This window comes from Pezoporus flaviventris, unplaced genomic scaffold, assembly GCF_033815535.1.
Source record: "Pezoporus flaviventris isolate CSIRO_AGI_PZ_B2104156 unplaced genomic scaffold, CSIRO_AGI_Pfla_v1 ptg000001l, whole genome shotgun sequence".
Lineage (NCBI taxonomy): Eukaryota > Metazoa > Chordata > Aves > Psittaciformes > Psittacidae > Pezoporus > Pezoporus flaviventris.
The window spans coordinates 18,241,680-18,261,431 of NW_026892549.1; the positions used below are offsets into that span (position 1 = coordinate 18,241,680).

Genomic DNA, 19,752 nt, shown 5'->3' on the forward strand with positions numbered 1-19,752 from the left:
AAGGAAGGAAATTAGGTGTCACGCTCTCTACCTGAGGTGGGGCTGGTGGAGCAGATTCTGTGGAGAAAACACAGAGCAGAAGCAGCAGATCTCTGCAGGTTTTTGTCTGTCATAGCCACCAATACTTTCTGTAGACTCCCTGCTGAGTGAAAGATCTGCATTTTTGTACAAGGGATGACGTTTAAAAATGACCCGTAATAAAATTACTGTTGTAAAAAAAAGCTAACTGCTCTTGACAAAGAAATTATGATCCCCACTGAGCAGGCCGAATTTTGTTAGGAAGCCCCTGGACAATGTATGAATTACAGGTAAGAATAAAACTTGGCGATAAAGCTTGACCCCGGGGCAAAGCTAGGTCTGAAAGGCATTCAAACAAGAGCTGAAGGGTTGAAGACAAGTTGCTAAAACCTTGGATTAATTATAGTTATTACAGAGATCTCCTTATTTTGACCTTTTCCTAGACATTTTTCTGTTCCTATATATAGAGAGTGAAATTACTGTTTTCATTAAAAGTTGAAATAGGGAAACTATCCCCTCATATCTCTTAGTGTGGTGAAATAAGATTAATTCTTAGATTTTGATGATTTCCTTCTGGCAGATCCCTGTAGCATCCCAAATCTGCCAAGTAATGCATTTTCCAAACTTGAGCTATTATTCTACGTCGCCGCTTCTGTGAGGGGACAGAGCGTGGTTATCAGGAGGCAGGTGACGGGGCATGCTTGAACTCCTGCAGGGCCAGGCCCTCTACCGGCGGAGAGCGGCCTGGAGAGCCGGGAGGCTGAGCTGAACTAGGCTGGGCTGGGCCGGGCTATGCTATGTCGGCGGGCGGAACCTTCGTGCGGGGCGGCGGGAGTCGACCGGAGGGGAGAAGCGAGGGACGCGCCGCGGCTGAGGCAGGCCCCGTGCTGCTACCGCCGTTGCCTTCGTCCGTCCGTGCGGCTGCGGCCGCGCCACGACCCGCTGGCTGCGTGTCTGAGAAGCCAGCCCGAGGGGTGAGTGACCCAGCGGGAGAGCGACCCGCCGCCGCTTCCCGCCGCCGTGCCGGCACCTGTCGGGCGGCGGGAAGGTCACAGGCGGCAGGTCCGGCCCGGCTCTCACCGGTGCCGCCTTCGCCTCTCCGCGCCACGCCGCATGGCAGGGCCCCGGACGGCCGCCACCGCATCCTCGGCAGGGCTTGGGACTCCTCGAGGCCTGCTTCTGCTCTCGCTCAGGCCCACCGGACGGGCCGGGAGGCCAGGCGGGGCGGCGCTGCCCCTTCCGTCCTGTCAGCTTCGGCCCCGGCGGTGAGGTGGTCGGTCTTGGTGGCCTGGCCGGGAACGGGCCCCTTTCCTGAGCTGCTCCGCCGGTCGGTGTGCTGCGTGGCGGTAAAGCCGAGCCCTGGAAAGGGAAGCGGTCGCCCTCGCCTGAGGGCCTGGGGGAGAAGCAAGGGTTTCCTACAAGGGACTGAAGTTTTCCCCTCGCCGTGTTGTGGGAGCAGAACAGAAACCAGCAGCGCTTCCCCTTTTGGTTTCTTTTTTGTATTTGAAACGTTGGCATGCAGATAGCAAGCTAAAGGAAAAGGCGGTGGCAGCCTTACGGACCTAGAATTTGCTGTGCAATTAACTGTCCTCGTTATTCCAGCAATTTGTGTAGAAAGTAAATGCTGAAATTCATGCGGGATAAGCAGAACTTCGTTTATGCTGAAATTTCCCTCCTGTTAAAGCTTTCTCTTACAAGGTGTATTCAGGGCAAGGATTGCATAAGAAGTGGGTTGTTTTATCTTTGGGCTTGGGGCTTTTTTGTTTGTTTTTTTTTTCTCGTTCAGTGAATATATATAGCCCTTTTATTTTAGTAAACCAGACTTAAGAGAACATGCAGAATATGCTAGTTCAGTATTGCTTGCTTAGATGCCTAAGCAGGCAAATTTTATTTGATTTCCAAGCAAGTATGCACAGCAACAGTCTTGATTTTTTTTCAGTCTCCTAACAGAGAATGAATAGTTTAAAAAAATGAAACTGTTTTTTAGTGATCTGCACTGGAATATTTTTGTCTTTGTGTTGCAATGCTTCTCCCGTCTGCCCAGTCCTTGTAAACTGAATCTATGGTATGGCATTGCCTTGAGTTGAATACAGGGTCGACATAAAGCAACCGCTAGCCAAGTGAGGGGGATTCAAGGATATCTTGGCTGTAGGTAGTCTAGCTTTTCCCTGGCTGACAGCTTAGTTTGGAGACGAGCCAAGGAGCATTAGAAGCTGCCAGAGGAGTTGCCGCTGATTTTGCCCTTGCAGCAGGAAAATAGGGCGGTGAACAAGGGGAGCTTTGGGGATTCTCAAGTGGAAACCCCACCAGCTGAGGAGAGAGTGGATTGAGGAGAGAGGACCTCAATTTTATAAGTAATTTTTCAGTGTTTTAGGAAGAGTTTTTTTCCTCTTTACAGCATGCTTCTATAACTTGAAGGTGCTATACTTTCTGGGTTTGTCTCTTACAGCAGCCAGCCTTTTTCCTTGGTAGCTGTGTGCCACATCCAACATCTTCAGTTTTCCAGGAGTATTAATAACTCAAAATATATTCTGCTAGGTGCAGCAGACTTCAGCTCTTAACCTTATTTTATTTAAATACAAGTTGTTGGTCACTTCTTAATCTGGCCATTGGGTGCCTTTCCTTTAAACTTCTTAGGGGAAAGAACTCCCTGTTTAAATAATGCAGTTATCTTTGTCTCCATGACTTAGCATTCTTGGGTCAATAACAGTCACAAAATGTCAGTCTTAATGGGAATGTAAACTTGGCACTGATATAATCTTTATTAGTTTATCAGGGTTTTGTAAAGCTGAAAGGAAAGCAGATTTCTTGAAGAAAGAGTGTAAAAAGAACCTTTTTGCGTATAGTCAGTCGAGAAGTAAGGCCTCAGATTGTAGCTGCCTCTGAATTCTTCCCTGCTTACTGAAACTGGAAATGAAATCATCATTATACTCAGAACTCTGTGCTTTAGTCTTAAGCAATTTTGTATGTTGGGATGGTACTACTGTTAAGATACTTCATTATAACTATGCCCACTCTGTGTGTGGGGGAAAGTTTTTATAGAATGGTGTTTAGCTTTAAATTTGCTTTCTTTCTGTCCCTCCCTGCGCTTTTTTACACTTAGTGTTGAGAAGCAAAATGGTCCATGCTGAAGCATTTTCACGTCCCCTGAGTCGGAATGAAGTGGTTGGATTAATTTTTCGTTTAACCATTTTTGGTGCTGTAACGTATTTTACCATTAAGTGGATGGTTGATGCCATTGATCCAACCAGAAAGCAAAAAGTAGAAGCTCAGAAACAGGTAGGATTTTATTCATAAATATTTCTGTGAAATGTGGTCTTGTTCATTACCATTCATAGAGAGAAATGTGCAAACTGAAATAAGTAGCAAAATAATCAAAGTCTGGAATTATCCTAGTAAACCTCAGCACCTAGGCTGTAGTGTTTTCAGTACTTATATTTCATGACAAATTTTCTAACTTGAGATGGTGGAAAAACTGTTGAACTGGAGTATGATGTTGTCTCTTTAATTATCTGCAAGTGTGTGGTCCCAGAGTTGTTTCTGCTTCTGGCAACTTTGCTAAGCAGCAGTTGAGTTAAATAATGCTCTCATCAGTCTTTTGGTTGCTTTTTAAAACCTTGAGCAGAAATAACTTGGTTCTCTGCTGCTTTTTGGCAACTTAATGGCAAAGGCAAGGACTGTAGTTACTCATGACAAAGAGGAACACTGCTATCCAAATGCCTTTTTAAGTATAGCTTGCACTTTAGCCCTCTCCCTCTGCTCTGCCCCCACCTCCAGTAGCAGTCAAAATGCTCTGGAAAGGGAAGAAGTGAAAAGTCTAATTTCTTACATTGAGCTAGAATGATTTATGGGGTTTAATGCTCTGGAAAAAGATTTAGGTGCAGAACCAAAAGTTAAATGTTTCGTTTGGAAAGTATTGAATGAAGTGTGGCAACTGGTTTTTGTTTTCTGGCTGACCCAGATTTCATAGATTCAAGCAGCAGTTTTGAGCAACCTAATTCTGTTTAGGGTGTTTTTTTTCTTTTTTAATGAAAACATGAGTTAAAAAATTAGGCCTACTTCACAATCTGTGCTAGTGCCAGTTATTATATAAGAGGTTGCAATATCCCAAAAGCATGTCAGACTTAACCGCAACTTAGAGTATAAAGAGAAACTGAATTGTGAAAGCATGTTGACACAACAAATGACTTTTCGTTTAAAACTGGGAAAAAGAAATCATTGAATACATATTTAAAAAAAAAAAAATACTGGCTTCTGTGAATTTTCTTTTTTACTTAAAAACCCACTAATCTCTCCCTGATACAATGCCATGGAGGTTGGGGGGCATGCTTTTCATAATAACATAAGTGTATCTTCCATTAAAATGTGTGTGTATTATTTGCAGAGTTCTGAATGAAGATACACATGTGAAAGAACTCTAGAGTTCTATTTAATAAGAAGTTTCAAGCTTTTCTTCTGAATCCCTTACAAAGTTTGTAAAGGCTAAGGGGTTTTTTTTAAGTGTAACATGCCTGGGTCAGCTTTGGAAACTCCTGGAGTGAGAGATTATGGAAATTATTTTGTACTAAGGTTACCTGTGTTCTGAACAGCAAGCTCCATGTCTTAATGTTTATTTTAGTTGCTTTTCAGTCTTGGAAGTGGGAGGGCTGGTTTATCACTTATTTGATGAGAACTGAGACTTATGACTTAGTTTCACTCAAGTGACAAGGCAATATAAAGTAGCAGAACCTTCTGCTTCTGAAAGATTTAACCTCTTTTTAGATGTGACTTCCAGAAAAGCTTTTCAGACTTCAAATAGCAGCTCAATTTCTTTCTCTTTCTTGGTTTTTTATTTCCCCCAGGCTGAAAAACTAATGAAGCAAATTGGAGTGAAAAATGTCAAGCTTAGTGAATACGAAATGAGTATTGCTGCACATCTCGTAGACCCACTTAGCATGCATGTAAGAAATTGTTTTTGCTGTTACTCTGCTGAACACACTTCAGACAGGGAAGACGCTGATTCCGACTTTGGATTACATGATTTGTCACATGTGTATTTTTGGAAATGCGCAGAAAATTTCTGTAATTTAGAATTAAAATTGCATCATTAAGAACAGAAGGGTTTTTAATCACTTGTCTTTTTTATTTCTGAGGCCTTGTACTACTTTTAAGCTTGTGGGTTGTTTTTTTTTGTTGGCAGGGACTGTGATGACCATTTCTAAAACTTTGTCTGTATTAGGTAACCTGGAGTGACATTGCTGGCTTAGATGATGTTATTACAGATTTGAAAGACACTGTCATTTTGCCCATCAAGAAGAAATATCTGTTTGAGAATTCCAGGCTCTTACAGCCACCAAAAGGTAGGAAAGAAATGCTATGGATCTGTATGTTGGTGTTTTTGGTGTTTTAAAGAAAAAAAAAAAAAGTTACAGTAATCGAGAAAGGTGGGAGGAAGTGGGTTGCCAGTCCAAAGTGCAATCATTATGACTGATGCCAAGGGAAAACACGCAAGTTCTTCCTCTTCTCTTGCCATGAAATCAAGTTCTAGTGTGTAAGTTTCATTTTAATAACGAAGGGATGATTGCTTTTCAGTTTTTTATGTTACTTTTTGGTGCACTAATCTATGTAGCCTGCATTTTCAACTGCCTAAATTGTTGATATTTTTCTTATACCCCATCTTGTCCTTTTGGAGGTGAGCTATAACTCTGTACAGCTGTACACTTGGTTAATATTTCTGTGGTGTCATAAAGTCCTAAGTCACAAACATTAGACATCACTATAAGCTAATCTTGCAGACATCTCTCTCTTCTGGCCGTAGAAATTCCAGTCATTCAAAAAGACAGAGATCCCATTTTTATTCTGGATATGCCTTGATTTTTCTTTGGAGTTGAGTTGCACAGTACTGAGGTAGTAAGGAAACTGGTGGGTGACAAATTAACTTTCCAACAGTAAAGTAGAAGTTGGATTCACTCTGCTGGAATGCTTACAGCCATATTTGCTCTATGTGACTGCAAACAAGGAGAATTTGACCATGAAATGTTGGACAAAATGGCAAAGTTTGTATTTACTGCTTTAATGCCTGGAATATTGTCTTCTGAAAATTTTCTGAAAACTATTAATTACTGCCTGTATCTATGACCATCATAGTTTTTTTTGTCCTAAGTGATGGAAAATGAAGCAGTTTTATAACTGGTTTAGTTTTTCCAGGCTACTTTCTGCTTATGTCACAAATTGAAACTGTCTGGAAAATTACTTTCATGTCATGATCTAATAAGCTGAAGGAAAAAATTAGTTTTTATTTATCTTTTTAAAGCAGACTTTCCGTACAGGGCAAGTTCCTCGGTTCTCTCAGTGGCTTGCACTGTGTCTTAATGGGAAGTCATTGCTTCAGAGTAATCTGTGGTCATCAGTCACATAAACAGAAAAAAAAAAACCCTAGTAATTCTCTGTGTTTCAGGCCTGTTAGGCTTAATTATGTTTTGTCTTTAAAATCGTTTTCTTTACAGCTATATTAGAAAAACACTACTGTGGATTCTTTCACTATGACAAGTTTAAAAAATATGAGATGTCATTTAATTGAGGGTAATCTGTTTTTCTCCCCTCCCTGCTCTGTGCTAAGTTTCATTAGCCAGGCTGAAGCTGGCTATAAGCAGTGGCTGTTAATGTGACCTTTACAGTCACAGTAATAAAACTATCATCTTTCAGATAGGTAACTCCCTTCAGTTTCACCATATCTGTTTTTAGATATTCTTAACTTTAATTTTATAATACGAATGTCTTTAAATAACTGTATGTGATGGAACACTGCGTAACTTGGTTTCTTATCTTTTAACACTTGGATAAAATACAAGCCTGGACACTATCAGGTCTGCCATACCAAAGCATGTTTTCTGTACAGTAACCAGAGAGCATTAATACTGTTGCTTTTTCAGGAGTACTTCTCTATGGCCCTCCTGGTTGTGGCAAAACACTGATCGCCAAAGCTACAGCAAAAGAAGCAGGTTGTCGATTTATTAATCTCCAGCCTTCAACACTGACAGACAAATGGTATGGAGAGTCTCAAAAACTGGCTGCTGCTGTCTTCTCCCTTGCTATAAAGCTTCAGCCATCCATCATCTTTATTGACGAAATAGGTAAAAATCTTTCTTTCTTCTGTAAGTAACTGTAGCAGAGTGACATTAAACTACAGGTTCAGGTTGATGAGCATATTGATCTACAGCCGTCTTTTCCTTAAAGAGTAATAATGCAACAAGGTTTAATAATATAAAGGGTATTGTAAAGTAATGGTGGCAAATGAGGGAAAAACAACATATTTCTTCTTGTTAGTGGAGGAAAATTGCAAGTAGAACAAGTTGCTGCTTATTTTTGGTTGGGCTAAGGTGGCTGATGAGGAAAGCTTTTCATTTGTCAAGGGAACTACTTATTCAAGAAGCCCATCACCAAATACACTTCAACGCTTCTGTCATGAGGGCACATAATGGAAAAGAAGATACAGGTTTAGGAGAGCTCAGGAATAATAGTGTAATAAGGCTGAAGAAGTAGGAGGGGAAGTTCAGCTAGGAAGACAGCAAAGCTGCCAGTTCAGTGCATTTGTACCTGTAACATGAGTGTTTAAGTCCATGTGAACTTAGTTAAAATTGCTTGTTGTTTTGTAGCACTGTCGCTTCTTAGAATAAGTTGTACAGTTTGCAGAAATAGAGCCTGATAAAGGTTTTACCCTTTCCATAGTTCAGGTTTATGGAAGGGCTATGTACTTAAGATGCTTTTTATATTTTTGTATAGGTGTGGAAAACTTGGTGTTTTTCTGGCTGTTGGGAATTATTTAGGCAACTATTAGCAGAATTAAAGCTCTGCATAACAAAGCGTGTAGCCTGTTTGACATCAGTCCTGCAGCTTGCTGTTCTCCCATGCTTTGGTGTCTTCTAGCTGGCCAGACTCTGCTTCCATCTCTGCATGAAGGTGGAAGTTACACTTTCATGAATTAAGGAAAAGGAAAATTTGGAAAACAAGATTTGGGACAATCTCATATGATAGATAGGTACATACTTACGTAATGTAATTTAAAGATGTGCTTAAAAATGTGGTGAGATTCTCCTGTTTTTATTGTAAGAAGTGTTTGTGATTTGTTGACAATGTTTATTAGAAATATTTACAAGATGGAGAATAGCACAAGTCTGCATGAGAAATTGAACAGTTTCTGTGGCAGGACTGAAAATCCTGCAGTAAGATTGAAAAAGCAGTTTCTATGGCAGGATTGAAAATAAAGAGTTTTACTGAATCATTTAATACAGATTCCTTCTTGCGAAGTCGATCGAGTTCTGACCATGAAGCTACAGCTATGATGAAAGCTCAGTTCATGAGTCTGTGGGATGGACTGGACACAGATTATAACTGCCAAGTAAGTACGAAGGATAACAAGAAAAGTCAGGAGATTCTTCCTTCTCAGACATTGTGCATTGAACCATTTGGGAAGAATAGCAGATTGCATGTAGTAATAATTGCCAAAAGAGTTTCTTTACCTGATAGTGTTAGTGATTACCAGTATATTATGGGAATGAGGTGAGTTATATTACTAGATCGTTTTTTTAATTTAGAAGACTGATTTTGTAGGTATTTTGGTTTTAATTAAGAGGCATTATTTTTGAAAGTGTCTTAAGTCTCAATAATATAAAAGCTGTATGGTTTGAGCTGCCAAATTGGGACCCGCTAAAACTTTAAACTGTTATGAAAAACATTTTATCAACAATATTTTCTTCAGGTGAAGTTAATCTTTGATTTCAGGAAAGGTATTGAAAGATCTGAGTATTCATCCGAGTATGCATCCGAGTTTTTGGAAACAAGCCATTAAAAGCATTAGACAAGCACTAGGCTCTGAAGGTAACCTGAAAGGGTAAAGAAGTTGAGCTTATCAAAAGACAAATTCTGTTAAATGGAGCTATGCTTCCATCTTCTTGTCCTTGTATGCTTCCTCCCATGATCTGGACAGAAGTATTGTGCTTTGGAAAGGAAAAAAATTACAAAAGCTGTTGTTATTGATAAAACAAATAAAAACCATTTATGAAATAAATTACATAAATGTTGCATAGATGAAAGCTTGCTTGGTATGTTTCTGAACTGTCACCTGGAACAGTCTTTCTAAGGCCTTTAGAAAGGATATTTATTCTTCAGTTTTAAAATTTTCAGCCCTTGTAATCTGGTTTTTGGTGCATGGGTTCTGATGCTCTGACGTCCATTAGTTCTTTGTAAAATCTGCTTTTCCTTCTCTCTGAAGGTTGTACTAAAGATTCTTTTGAGTTGATTTTTTTTAAAAACTGATTAGAACACAGTGAACGTATATGCTAAGGAGCTTTCAAGTGAAGTGTTTGCTTACTAGTATTAAGAAGCCTATGGTATGAACACCTAACTGGAAGTTAGCATGATCTGGTTAGCACAGTGTTTGTATTATCTTTTCCCTCAATATACTGAGAACATTTTGGAGCAGGTCACATTGTTCATTCTTTGCAGTAAGACTGTATGTGGTCTTACCATCTCTGAAGTTCAGCATGCAGAGCCTGGACAAGTCACTCTTGTCCTTTCACTTGTATGCCTCTGCAGGGTAGGGAGCCACCAAGTGAAATGCAGTACGAACAATTGGCTGGTGACACTGCAGGCATTGGCTCAGATTGATTTCTGGCGATTTTTTCAGCAGGATGTTTTGTTTCAATACCGTATTTCAGGCTCCTTACTGTGATGTCATTGCAATTCAGGAAGTGTTCTCTAAGTGATAGTTTTGACATTTGCATTGCCTCAGAGTTTGACAGCCAGCTTGCTGGGTTCTTTGGTTGATTACAAATGTTTACTTGGGAGCTTTGGGTTGCTTGTCTGATTCTGGCCAAACAGATTTCTTTTGAATAAGGATTAAATTTGGCATTTGGCATGGTAACAAATTTCCAAATGCTAGGACCAAATTGTAAGTAATTGTTGTCATGGATGTTACTTTGTTCCTCTGTTGATTTCACCTGAAAAGTGTGTTCAGCTTTGGACTAAACCTGCCTAGGATATTCTAGAATCATAAAATACTAGGTTGGAAGGGACCACAAAGATCATCCAGTCCAACCTTTTCTATCTAGACTATATGACCCAGCAACCTGTCCAGCTGAATTTTCAAACATTGAGGAGTCCACCACTTCTGTAGGGAAATAATTCCAGTGGCTGGTTGTTCTCATTGCAAAAAATTTTCCTTGTGTCCAGTTGGAATCTCCTCAGGAGTTACCTGTACCTGTTACCCCTTGTCTTTGCCGTGTGACTCCTTGTAAAAGGAGTCTCCATCTTCTTCGTAGCCAGTCTTTAAATACTGAAACATGGTGTTATGGTTGTATAAGGATACAGTCTCCAGTCTGACAGAAACTTGGGGCACAGTGCCTGGAAAACAGAGCTGTGCTATTTGAAGGGACAGTTCATCTGGCAGCCCTGTACAGCCGCATTTCACATCTGCAGAAGCTGCATACAAAGCTGTTTTTGGGAAAGCTATTCAGCTGTGCTAGCACAGAGGGAGCAACACTTTGGGCCTCGATGCAGACACCAGGGGAGCACAGTATAGGTGCTTCATACAGTGACGCCTTTGTAAGAGGCAGCTCAGCCGTTAGCTGAGCTTGTGTATCGCATGCGAGCAAGCACAAAGCGCTTGCATGTGTAATACTTTCTAGAAGATTCAGATTTCTGGAGCCCTGGCAAAAAACATGCCTTTCGGCTTTCTCTGTGTGTAGCAATTTGCCGCTGTATAATTAAGCCTCTAGGTGGCAGGGTGACTCTGCTCAGGGACCCACCTTGGCCAGGGGCTGCTGGAGCTGCCAGGGCTGCCTGCCAAACAGTGGCCCTAGAGAAAAGAGGCATGTCAGGAAACTGTACTGATGGGAGATTAATTTCCCTGACATTTTTCACTTTTGTGACTGGGTATTTACATTGTACATAACTTAGAATAGCAAATGAAAAAACAAGGCTGATGTGAATAGGAAGTAAATTTGTTCTTAAACTAATAACTGGAATACAGTCAAGTAAATACTTTCTTTGTGTTGAACTTAGCTTGTACATACCTAATACGCTACTGTTAACAGCATGTCATTGCATATAGGCTGTTACTGACTTCTGTGGCCTTTTCTTTTTTTTTTTTAATGCTTTAAAAAGAAAGAAACAACATTTTAGTGCATGTGAAAGCTGCCAGGTTGGTTGTCCTGGTGAACTGATTGCCTCTCTTTTTTTCAGCACAGCACAAAAATGCCACATTTTTTAAACCTTATCAGAGCATCTCCTTTCAAGTTCCTTCCAGACCCACAGGAACTAGAGTCATTGCCAAGACTTACAAGCAGATGTTTTGGGTTATTGCTTAGAGTTTGAACTTTCAAATTGGTCTCGGAAGGATTCAGATTAATGTAAAAATCTCCACCCAGATGATACTCTGTGGTACCAATGTTCTCTCAAGCTGACTGTTTAATCCAGTTGCTGAAATCTGTACCAAGAAGCCTTATGTAACTTCTTTAAATGTTGATGTTCTTGATAAAGTGTGGAAGAGTCACACGTTCGGTTTTGAAACTCCAATATGGCAATGCTTTCAAAAGCTGGTTTCAGGCTGACTATTTTTTTCCTGTTGGTGTGTACAGGTAATAGTGATGGGAGCCACCAACCGTCCTCAGGATCTTGACTCTGCAATCATGAGAAGAATGCCGACCCGGTTTCACATCAACCAACCTGTAAGTCATGCCGTGTTTGCCTGAACAGTGTGCCTGGTGGCTGAGCTACAGGAAGAAGTCCTGGGTTTTGTTGTTGTGTTATCTTGGTGGTGGTGGGTTTTGTTTCTTTCCTTGGTGTTTTTTGTTCGGTATTTTTTTGTTGCTGGGGTTTTGGGGTTGGTTTTGTTTGCTTTTGTTTGGTTGGGTTTTTTTTTCTCTTTCGAAGAAATACTGTATTCTTTTGATCTGGTTTTAGTTTTTTAGAAGCATATATATAACTTGTCTTTTTAAAGGTGAGGTTTCTCACAGAACTCTTGATTATTTAGGGGTTTTATCTGAAGCAATGCCATGTACTTTTGAGAGCTTCCCACCCATTTTCTTCATCTGTAAGAATGGAGTGGCTTAGGTGCTGCACTTGGGAAAGAGCTTAGTTTTAATTTGAAAAGCAGAGAAGTGACTGCACACACTTGTTTATGGGGGTGAGTGGCACCCAGGCCGGATAGTGTCATGAAGGAGGAGGTACATGTTAACTCCTATTTATACCTTCTGGATATACAATACTTAGTTCTGAAGAAGAGAAAAGGAAACAAATTCCGCATATCAAAGTCTTCATCCCATGGAAGCCTTTCCAGTCAGGCAATCTGGAAAACTGGTTTAATTGTGCTTATGAATTATGCCAAATAGGTAGTGATTAAGTAAGCTATCAGTTAGGCCAGCCATCACAAGGTTACCCTTACTGTCAATTCTGCTATTGCCATCCTTTTCAAGGAATTTTAATCTCCTTGCAACAGTTAGCAATATCACAAGACATTTTTGTATCAGTGTTATAAAAAGCTCAGTCATCTCTGTCGGTATTCCCTTCTGGCTACAGAAATAACCTTCATTATTCATTTTTTGGAGAAAGAGACAAAATTGGAGGAGTAAAACTCTTACTGATTGTGCAAGAAAGTAGTCATGTTGCCAATTCCATCTTGTTTGAACTGGCTTTCACTCCTTGTGGGCAGATACTTTCTGAAACAAAGCATTTATAGTCTTGTAACTCCTTCTCTGTGATGGCTGCTCATAGGTTTTCATATACCTTACTCATCTTCAAGTTTTCCTTGAATTAGTAAAGGACAAGAATGTATGTTTTAGTACTGTGTCATGTCTTTCTGTCAAGCACTGTTGTTAGCAGGATGACTTATCTGCAGTTAACAGTGCTTCAGGATGCTACAGGGGTTGGCTCCCTCTCCCAGGATTAGAATTTAAACAGGAAGTATAATGTAGGGCACAGGCATGTAATTTTCTATACCCCGCTACAGCCATATTATGAACGTACTGTTTGTCTCTTGTTCTTGTCTATGGTAATTTGTGATACAACTAAGATTGGTTACAACTGTTTTATTGAGGGCCAAGATAATTTATATGCTGTGAATTTGAAGTGTGCAAAAGTAGTATCGCTGCAGAGTAGCCTAAAGCCTTGCAGATCTTATAACTAAGTTTGAGATGAAAAGGCCCAGAACTACTCGTAAGAAGTTACCTGCAAGGCAGAGGGAAATAGAAGAAGTATTTTTTGAGGTAGAATGTCAACTGTTCAGCTGCTAAAGTAGCTATGGTGTAGTTTTTTCCCCTTTTTTAACAATGAGTGTGAATTTAAGACAAGTGTGGTTTGGGGAAACACAAAACCCAGTCTCTTCGCTGCCTGTTGCTAGCAAGGATATACTTGGGACATAGCTGTTTCTTTCAGTAACCTCATAACCTCATTACAGTATGTGTTTATATTGAATTATATTAAATTTATTGAATATATTATTTATTGAATATATATTGAATATATATATTATTTATTGAATATATTATATTAAATTTATTGAATATATTAAATTTTTCCAAGCATTATCTGTATTTATTATTTTTATTAAAGTGGAACAGTTTGTCCTCTTCATTTGATTTAGCAAAGTATTGAAAGTGTTCACTAGGTCTAGAGAGTCATAGAATCATAGAACAGTTTCGGTTGGAAAGGACCTTCAAAGGTCATCCAGTCCAACCCCCCTGCAGTGGGTAGGGACATCTTCAGCTATATCAGGTTGCCCAGAACCACATCCAGCCTGGCCTTGAATGTCTCCAGGAATGGCACAGCTACCACCTCTCTGGGCAACCTGTGCCAGTATTTTACCACCCTCATTGTAAATAATTTTTTCCTCACATCCAGCCTGAAAATGGAGTCTGTATTCCATTAAGGATGGTATGAAATCTTTCGGAGACAGCTGCTTTCACTTAGGGCAAAGTAGACTAAATGTTAGTGCATTTCGCTTTCCCTGTAGTTAGCGTAAATGTACATGCTCAAACGTTTAGTTTCATGTGCTCCTGGAGTCAGAGTACCTTAGATCTCATTTTGCTGAGTGATTTGCCATTAGATAGGTTTCCTTAGTGTGTATTGCATCTCCTGTTTGAGAGATCAGCTTGTGTCACTGAACTGTGATTGAAAGCCCACATGGTGCAAAATTGACATGGATGTTACACGTTTATTTTTGTACTCTAGTAATGTTAGTCTCTTTTGTTTAAGGCTCTGAAACAACGAGAAGCAATCTTGAAGTTAATTTTAAAGAATGAAAATGTAAGTAGACTTCTTTTAAAGGTTAATTTGCTTTATTACTGTTGTCATGAGTGCAAGCTCTTTTGTTTTGTATTTGTCTATTTTGGGGTAAGTTAGATATTATCTACCAGAGTATTTCTGATTAGAACCTAAGAATCTTTTGTGGTTTTAGGTGTGGTGTTAAATTAAAGCAGTAAGGTTGCCTACTGGTTTAAGCATTAGCCTCAGTCAGAGAAGCAGTCTTTGATTTTGTGGTGATTAACCAGCTCTGACGAAGAAGACTTAATTTCTCTGTCTCCATTTTCTTGTTACATAGCAAGATAATATGTTTATCTCTCAAAGATGCTGAAGGTGAATCATGTTTGGAGATCACTTTGATCAGTGAAAGAAATTTCAAGATGTCATGAGGCAGGGAGAAGAGATACTGAATATTTCTAACTATGTTTAACTATTGGCTAAAGTCAAGAAAGGAGGATTGATATTTTTTGACAGTGCTGCTTTTTTCACTTTGATCCATACTTCATATTTCCTTTGGAGGAAAACTACTATGGTTGTTGTTACTAATATTGTATGGTGTTCATGTTGCCATCTATATTCCAAGATGAGAGGAAGGGGTAGGTGTGAGCGCATCTGGTGGTGTCTGTTGGCAGGATATGGGACCTGCGTTACTGGAGGTTACCGCTGAATTTAGTCTGCAGCAGTAACTGTCTTGAAGTTAATGTTGTGAAGTGTCTCTTGGCTGAGCTATATCCTAATAAATATCATTTGTTAGTAAAACCAACTTACATTTTTTGAGAAGCCTAAAAATTACAGCGCATCATTGCAGATGGCTGAGATACCGCTGGAGAGGTAATTTTGCAAGTAGTCATTTTGGATTGTTTGTATAGGATTAGAATGTGGTTGGGTTTTGTGCAAAATACTAGACATAGATGTGAAAACAGAAGAACAGAACTGCTATGAAATGCTAAAGGAATTGTGGAGGAAGAGCTGACCTATTTGCAGAAAATCGCAAACAAACTAAAAGAGTCCCTTGCAGACGGTGATTTCAGACTCAAATTTCTATTCAAGAACCGTTAGGGAGGTATGCCAAATAGTAGACCTTTATACAGGCTCCCTGACTACCTGCAGCCACCCAGCCCTCGCACACAAGAGGACTCTGTGGCTCCTTTGCCTTGGCAGCTGGGCCTGGGAGCTGAGCACCTTGGCCTTAAGGCCTTCAACAAAACCCTAAATTGGTTCCTGAATATGGACCTGAAAGAATGCAAGGTATGTCAAGCACCTGGCAGTGAATTATAGCCACACAAATACATTTTTCAGGGGAGGGGAAAAAAAACCCATCGGCCTATATTGGTTATCCCATATGAGGAAGAATTGGATCTCTCAAGCCCAGCTTATTTTAAGTGAGGATGACAAACTTCCTGGCAGTCCTTCACACGACAGGTGTAGTCATGCCCTCCATTTTCCTTGACTGTCTTAAAGTCCTGTTTGTTCTTTCTCTCTCAAAGGGAAACACTTGTTAATGCCTGCTACACAACATGCCCATTTTCTATTTATTCTTAGCCAGCTGTGCTGTTCTATTCAATTCTTGAGGGCCTTCAGCCCCACACTGAGCAAGTACATTGCAAATCTGCAGGTAACTGTTACTGGCTTAAGTATTTGTGTGCAGTATCATGCTTTAAAGCAAAGCACTTCAAGACAGCTGGGCCATAATGTCCATAGGAGGCACGTTGGTGTAAGCCAGCTATTGCTTTTACCTTTATTTCCATGCCTGGGGAGCCAGATGTCTCACTCAAGGCCCAAACCAAAGCACTGCATGCTGAGTCCTAGGTCAGGGAGCTGGGGTTCAAGTACAAGCTCAGGATCTGAGCCAAGAGGACAGTATCACTGTAACCCTTGTTCTTTAAGAAAAGCAGGAGGAGCGGTGGAGGATTGGAAGGGTGCTCAGTGAATGTTAGCATGTTCTTGGGTTATCCTGGGGAGTGCAGGGGTTGAAGGGGTAGCTAGAGGTAGCAAAGATTATACCTGGGGCTTTGCCTTCATCACCACTGAATAGTTTCGCTCTTAGAAGAAGGCATCCCATAATTTCAGCCTTTTACTAGACCGGTTTGGCTTTAATTGTTTGAAAAGGAAATACTGATGCATTGGAAAATGTGCTGGAAGAGGCTGTTATTGGAGATTCTGTAAACAGACTGAATAAATATAGGGTCTTGGCTTAAAAGAGATTGGTCTGATCCAGTGCATGGGGTTAGACACATTATTTTGCCTCCAGTTTCCCCATTTCGTGGTTGTATAAAGTAGCAGTTGTTCAGTAAGTCAGCAGACAACTGAATTGCTGAGATAGTGAACAGCTGCTTTTGAAGCTCTTTTTCTGCACTAAAAGGTGGCAGCAAGAAAACATAAATGGGACAGGAACTTTGTCCAGCCTTCTTGTATTACTGGTCAAAAGATATGCGTATGAAAACAAACTGTAGTCTTTCAAATAATGTAAAAAATGGGCTGGGGCTGTGAAAGGAGACCCATAGGATAGTGTTCATTGTCTATAGATACAAGGATGTGTGCCTGGTCTGATTGAGCCCTTTACCAAAAAAGGGAGTGTTATTGCAGGAAACTGGAAACTTGTGTGGGCATTTGTGAAAATGGGTCATTATTCCTGTGATCCAGTTTTTGCCATCTAGTGGGCTTCCAAAACAATACAAGAGCTTTGTCAGTAACAGAATATACCATTATGATGCTTCACTTTCAGTTGCCTGTTTTTGTTAATCAATCAGCTGCAGAGTTTCATGAGATGAAGCATCAGTTTCATTTAGTGAAATGAACTACTTGGAGGATTCAGAGCAGAAGTTAACAAAATAATTTTCTTTTAGCTTTCAAAGTCAAGACTGGAGGTGACTTTCTTGTCCTTGGAACATCTTAAATGACTTCAGAGTTTTCATGCTCTGACCTTCTGTTTTTTTTGACAGGTGGACAGGCATGTAGATCTTCTGGAAGTTGCTAAAGAGACCGATGGCTTCTCCGGAAGTGATCTGAAAGAAATGTGCCGGGATGCAGCACTCCTCTGTGTCAGGGAATATGTTAATTCTGCCTGTGAAGAAGAGACGTATGTGTCTTTTTTCTGCCTGTTATGGTAGCCTGGCAGCAGCTATGAATGCTCTTGCCCAATTATCAGTTTGTATTTTCTGGTTTGAATTGCAAATTTAGAGAGGTTTGAAAAACTTGGCTATGATTCACAGAAAGCAGGAGGTTCTCTCTTGCTTGACAGATTGCCACTATACAGCAAAAAAACCCAACACCCCAAGTAAGTAACCTTTATTCATTTTGACAATGAAAATAAGAGTGTTTGCCCTGAAGTGTCAAGCCTGAGGTAGCATGAGCCAGCAAGTGATACTATTGTGCTATATTACCAGGCTTAAATGCTGGTAATGCTCTTGCATGTGCGTAAGTCCACTTAATTGTCTCCCATACCTGGAGGTAATACATGCATGGACAGGGGCATATTTTCAGTGTAATACTGGCTCCATGTCAGAGCTGCCATTTTCAGTGATTACTTCTCATTGTTTGAATAGCTGTTACATAGCACCTGAATCATTATCTTGCTTTTTTGCTTTCTCTCTTTCTTTTAAAGCCATGATGAAGATGAAATCCGGCCTGTGCAGCAGCAGGATCTCCACAGGGCAATTGAGAAGATGAGAAAATCCAAGGATGCCACACTGCAGAATGTTTTAATGCACGTTAGTTTAGATTAAGACAAAAGAGTGTGTTTGCGGTTTCTGATATGATTTAGGTTGACTTCTGTAATTGGTTAGCAAAAATAATGTCAGGGGTGGGAGCAGGGATGTTCCTTGAATAAGGGAGTTCCGTTTCTGGAATTGTTTTTATACAACAAATTCTAAGTTATTGAAATTTTGTCATGCACAACTAGAAGTGTAACAATATATCATAAGTGGAACAATTATAGTCCAGACCAAGAGCAACTTGCCCGTGTCTTGTCCCATAATTGATACACTGTATAGCCTTAAAGCAGGTTCTGATGTGGTGCATGGGTTTGGCAGGTCACCAGCATGGAGGGCAAACAGTCTATTACCAGTTTGTGTATATATGTACGAGCGTGTGTGTATGTATTAAATGTATATATCCACACCTTTTTTTTTATACAGACATAATCTGTAGATAACTTGAGTATGGGAGATCTTTTCTACTTACTGAATCAAATCAAATCAGAAGATGTATAGATTAAAGATTTGTCGATACTCAGTGCACATTTACTTCTTCCTTTTAGCAGCAAGTATGAAGATAGGAATTCTGCTTCTAGAATAACTTGCAGGCAAAATTTGAAATGTTACTGATTTTCCTTGCACATGACCACTTGAAATCTGGTGCCATTCAGTAAAGATAGTAAACTTCTGTAAAAATGTTTGAATACTTTTCATTTTATATGAATTCTGCTTTCTGAGGCTTTTTAAATGAATGCTGGTTTTATTTTTCCCTTGATGTGAGTAATTAGAGTAGAATCTTAACTGGTCTTTCATAAAGTCCGAGATATTATAAGCTCTCTGAAACTGTGGCTTTCTGATCTATTATGCATTGTAACCAGGACTTGCTGCTATTTTAATCTCCTCTGGAAGCCCCGCTGCTGCGCTGTGGCGTTGTACCATGAAGTGTCATACATGTAGCTCTGAGGCATGGGGGGGACATTTTGTGATGTTTTGCTCTGTCACATGCTCTGATTCACAAAACTCAAGAGAATGGGTTTTAGGTTTATAAATGTGATTTAGCAATGTTCTGCTGTACTTGCTGGTAACAGTTTTAGTAAATTCATGTAATGTTATGTAAAGGCAAAGAGCTGGAAATGTAAGTGGCAAAAGTGTTTTGCTACAGTTATTGTCACTAGGTTTTCAGTAACTTGATTTTTCTTCTAATATGATGAATTGTGCACTAATTCAACACAGATATATAATCAGAATTGTTCAAACCCCCAGGCTAGCAGCAGAGCTCTGCTAGCTGTTTGAGGGAAGGTAAGCATTGAAAGCATGGTAAGGACGTAACAAAAAACGCACTGCAAAGTAAAATAAAAACAGCTGGAGCCAGCCATGGTGCAGTATCAGGTGCTGATGACAATTTACATTAAGCACAGCTGTCTCACTGTGTCTGGCACACTGGTTGTGTAAGGCACCAGGTGCAGTAGGTCCCAGTGTGACCCAATTTAGTCTCGTTGGGTACAGAACATGGTGGGGTTAAAAATAATTTGGTAATTGCTTTGTTTTTTTTATATGGGGAGAGAAGTCTTTGGTAAATGCATATTGCTTTAATACAAGGACGTAGGAAACTGGGCACACAGAAATACTGGGCTATGGAAATCTAAGAGATGTGAGCTATGGAATGCTAACCCCACAACTCAGTTAGTGACAGGGTATAAGGCAGTGATGTGAGCCAGTGCTAGCTCTGTAAGAGACCGAGTTCAAGAACCAGCCTTAAAAT

The 19,752-nt window shown here is 40.1% G+C and overlaps 1 protein-coding gene across 1 annotated transcript; it reads left to right on the top strand.

The window, feature by feature from the left end:
* Positions 1–942: 942 nt before the first annotated feature.
* ATAD1 (ATPase family AAA domain containing 1) lies at positions 943–19,402 on the top strand. Its single transcript, XM_061446827.1, has 10 exons — positions 943–992; positions 3,122–3,297; positions 4,860–4,958; positions 5,237–5,357; positions 6,930–7,130; positions 8,289–8,395; positions 11,634–11,723; positions 14,248–14,298; positions 17,238–17,374; positions 17,900–19,402. The coding sequence occupies exons 2-10, from the start codon at positions 3,136–3,138 to the stop codon at positions 18,018–18,020; spliced, it is 1,089 nt and encodes a 362-aa protein (XP_061302811.1). The 5' UTR covers positions 943–992; positions 3,122–3,135; the 3' UTR covers positions 18,021–19,402.
* Positions 19,403–19,752: the final 350 nt, after the last annotated feature.